The following is a 3,380-nucleotide window of genomic DNA, read 5'->3' on the forward strand; positions in this document are numbered from 1 at the left end:
CTTCCGATCTGACACTGGCTGGCGGGAGGGGGCCCCCTAGGGCGGGACTCTGCCTGGCCAGGAGCGCAGAGAGCCCGTGTCCCTGTCCTCCAGGCAGTTCGCCAGGCCCCTGCTCGCTTCCCCGGACAAGCTGTCCTGCCTCAGCTTCGGCCTCCCCCTGGGAGCGCTGCCTCCTCTGAGGTAGGGGCATTAAAGGCACAGCCCCCAGGCCAGCCAGCTCCCAGGGCCGGGGGAGTGGGCCCCCTCCGTGGGTCAGAGCCCTCCATCCAGCCCCAGCCCCCCCACCAGAGGGGCACACGTGACAAGGAGGCGAAGGTGGAACACAGATGATGAAATGAGCATGGTGGGGCGGGATGGACGGGGGCCGCTCGGCCTCTAGGACCCCACACACAAGCACAGACGGTTGGCCACGGGGGCCCTGAGAAGGGGGCTCTGGGCTGGACCCTGCGCTCCCCAGGCCCCACACGGCCTCGCGGTCAGCTGGCATCTCCTGCCGCAAACCCGCGCCGCATGCCCTCCCTGACACGCTGCTCACCGATCATGCACGAGCCCCAGGGCTCACCCGCACCCACGCAGCCACAGCCCCCTCCCCGCCAGGGCCCAGCCCTGCTGACCCGCAGGCTCCCGGGCCTCCAGCGCTGCAGGCCTGGGCAACGCCAGCCCCTGTGTGCCCCCTCTAGGACCACTGGGCGACCCCTGCTTCGCCTGGACCTCAGGCCCCCATGTCCTGCCCGTCTAGGGGAGGGTGGGTGGCAGACAGCCCCTCACATCAGCCAGAGAGGGTACCAGAGTGGGTACCACCCCCCGCCCTGGAGGATGCTCTCTGGGGGACCCCAAGGGCGCAGGGCCCCGGCAGGACCTCGGTCACTCCAGAGGAGCCCGCTCTCGCTGGCCAGGGGCCGGGCTGCCCCGTGTCCAGCTGCTCAGCTGGGTGCTGGGCCCGCATGGCCTGTCCAGGGCCGGGAGGCAGCTGCTGGATGTATGGGTGGGCGCAGGGCGCCCTCCTCGGGCCGGCCTGGCTCTCGCAGAGGACCTGCCCACAGCCCCCTCCCTGCCCCGGCGGTGGGGCCGGACACCTTACCTGCCAGCGTCAGAGGCTACTCTCGTAGCTGGTGGCCACCTTCTGGCCCTTAAGCCCAGCACCCCAGCTTAGTCCTGGAGCTGGCGGGGGGGGTTCTACAGTGGACAAGAGGCGCCTTTCAGTGTGGCGTGCGGCCCTACCTCCCTGGTGTGCAGAGACGCCGCTATGCGGGAGCGCCCTGCTCCCTGGGGGCGCGTGGCTGCGGGCCAGGCGGCTCGCAGAGGGGCCGCACCCCGTCCCCAGCCCTCGGGCCGCCGAGCCGGGCCCCTCCCTCACCTGACAAGTGCTGGGCAGAGGGTTGCTCGTGTGTGCTCAGCAGCTGGGCCTGAATGGTCTCCACGACCCTCTTGAAGCGGCGGCTTGGGCCTGGGGGAGACAGGGCGGGTGAGGGGCAGGGCCAGCGGGGACCCCCACGCTGCAGCCCCGCGCCCAGGGGGCAGCCCCGGGCCTCCCCAGCGGCTCACCAGACAGGAGCGTGAACGTGACCGAGTAGATGCCGTTCTCCTTCTGCGCGGCCCCGCCCTCTGTGTACGTGATGTCCACCTGGAACTTGACCGGCTTCTGGAACACAGCCGGGCCCCCCGTCGCCTTGTACTCGGCCCGGAAGCTCGTCTGGGAGATGACGCTGTGGCTGAGGCTGGGGATCTGTGGGCGCAGGCCGCGTGAGTGCGACCTCCCCTCGTGGAGCCACCCGCCCCCCGGCCCCCAGGCCCCAGCAGCGGGGGCTTTCTGCCTCAGGCAGGTGGACCCCGACACAGGGCAGAAAGCAGGGCTCAAGCGGTGGGAGGGGAGAGGCCAGGCCAGAGCTTGGGCCGCGTGTAGGGGACACGACCCCCAGGGTCGAGGCCCGGCTCTGCTGGACGCAGGCCTGTGGCTCTGGTCAGGCTGAGCAGCCTCTGCACGGAGGGGCACGGGGCTGCAGGAGGCAGGCAGCGGGCACACAGGACAGGGTGCCAGGCTCCCGGGGACAGTCTCGAGGCCCCAGGCGAATCCCCCAGACCTGCAGAGCCCCCCGCCCCACGACGAGGCCGCAGGCCCCTCCTCAGAGTGGCTGTGCATCACCCCACCTCAGTGAGGGGTCCCCGGAGGCACCCCCACACCTGGCCTGGGCCCTCCCCAGGGGACACCCGTCTCCCGCCCCCCTGGCCCTGCCCAGGCCGGGGTCCCAGGGTCAGGGACCTCGTGGCGAGAGGCTCACCGACAGGAAGGCGTGGACGATGTCGGCTTTGATGGAGCTCAGCGGCTTGTCCTTGATGACCACGAAAATCTGCTCCTCCTTCTCCAGGCTGATGAAGTTCCCGAACCAGGACTTCTTGGCGAGCCTGGGTGCGGGCAGACGGCTGGTCAGCTCAGGGCATGCCAGCCAAGCTGAGCGCTGGCCTGTCCACCCCCCGGGCTGCAGGCAGCTCGCTGTCATAACTGGACCCCTTCCCTGGCCCCACCATCCTGACCCTCAGCCCACAGCCCTGACCCCCACCATCCTGACCCTCACCCCACAGCCCTGAACCCCACCATCCTCTGACCTCTGAGTCCATCATCCTGATCCTCAGCCCACAGCTCCAGCTTTGACCTCATCACGGTGACCGTGACCCCACAGCCCTGACCCCATCCTGACCCTGACCCCTACCCCAGCCGTGACTGTGACCCCACAGTCCTGACCCCCCCATCCTGATCCTGATCTCTGACTCCATTATCGTGACCCTCACCCCACAGCCCGTGCCTTGACCCCATCACAGTGACCATGACCACACAGCTCTGACCCCCCATCCTGACCTCTGACCCCATCCTGACCCTCATCCCACAGCCCGTGCCTTGACCCCATCATGATGACTGTGACCCCACAGCTCTGACCCCACCCATCCTGACCCCCATCCCAGCCGTGACTGTGACCCCATCTGGACTCCACTATCCTGAGTGACTCCCCACCCTAACCGTCCCTCCATCCTGACCCTGACCAGCCCCGCCCTGAGGCCTGCAGCCCTCAAGGTGGTCCTGCGGCCACCCCCTCCCGCCTGGGTGTGGGCAGCACCTGCTGACACCCCGTCAGGAGGGGAGGAGGGGAGAGTGGGGGGCGCCCTGCCCTTGAGCACACCTCGACCCTAGCCTTGCGTTACGCTGCTATTTGAGGGTGACTTGTGGAGCGGCCTCCCTGCAGCTCCCAGGGAGGTGGGTGGGGCAGGCGGGGGACCCTGTGCATATCTGCCTGGGGTGGGGGACAGGGACGGGGGCAGAGATGGGGGCTGGGGCCCGGATGCCACCTGCCCTCCCTCTGTGCCCGGGGGCTGGTGCCTGCCGCCCC

General features: G+C 69.6%; 1 protein-coding gene across 1 annotated transcript in view; it reads right to left on the reverse strand.

Moving 5' to 3' along the window:
* Positions 1-1,090: 1,090 nt before the first annotated feature.
* Positions 1,091-3,380, reverse strand: part of BRSK2 (BR serine/threonine kinase 2) — a 19,368-nt gene continuing 17,078 nt past the window's right edge. The window contains exons 21-24 of the mRNA XM_010837802.1: positions 2,280-2,403; positions 1,546-1,726; positions 1,358-1,447; positions 1,091-1,176 (exon numbers count right to left, since the gene is read on the reverse strand). Coding sequence (XP_010836104.1) covers positions 1,091-1,176; positions 1,358-1,447; positions 1,546-1,726; positions 2,280-2,403 — 481 coding nt within the window. The remainder of the gene's footprint in view (positions 1,177-1,357; positions 1,448-1,545; positions 1,727-2,279; positions 2,404-3,380) is intronic.

Source organism: Bison bison, unplaced genomic scaffold (assembly GCF_000754665.1).
Source record: "Bison bison bison isolate TAMUID 2011002044 unplaced genomic scaffold, Bison_UMD1.0 scf7180017864080, whole genome shotgun sequence".
NCBI classification, from domain to species: domain Eukaryota; kingdom Metazoa; phylum Chordata; class Mammalia; order Artiodactyla; family Bovidae; genus Bison; species Bison bison.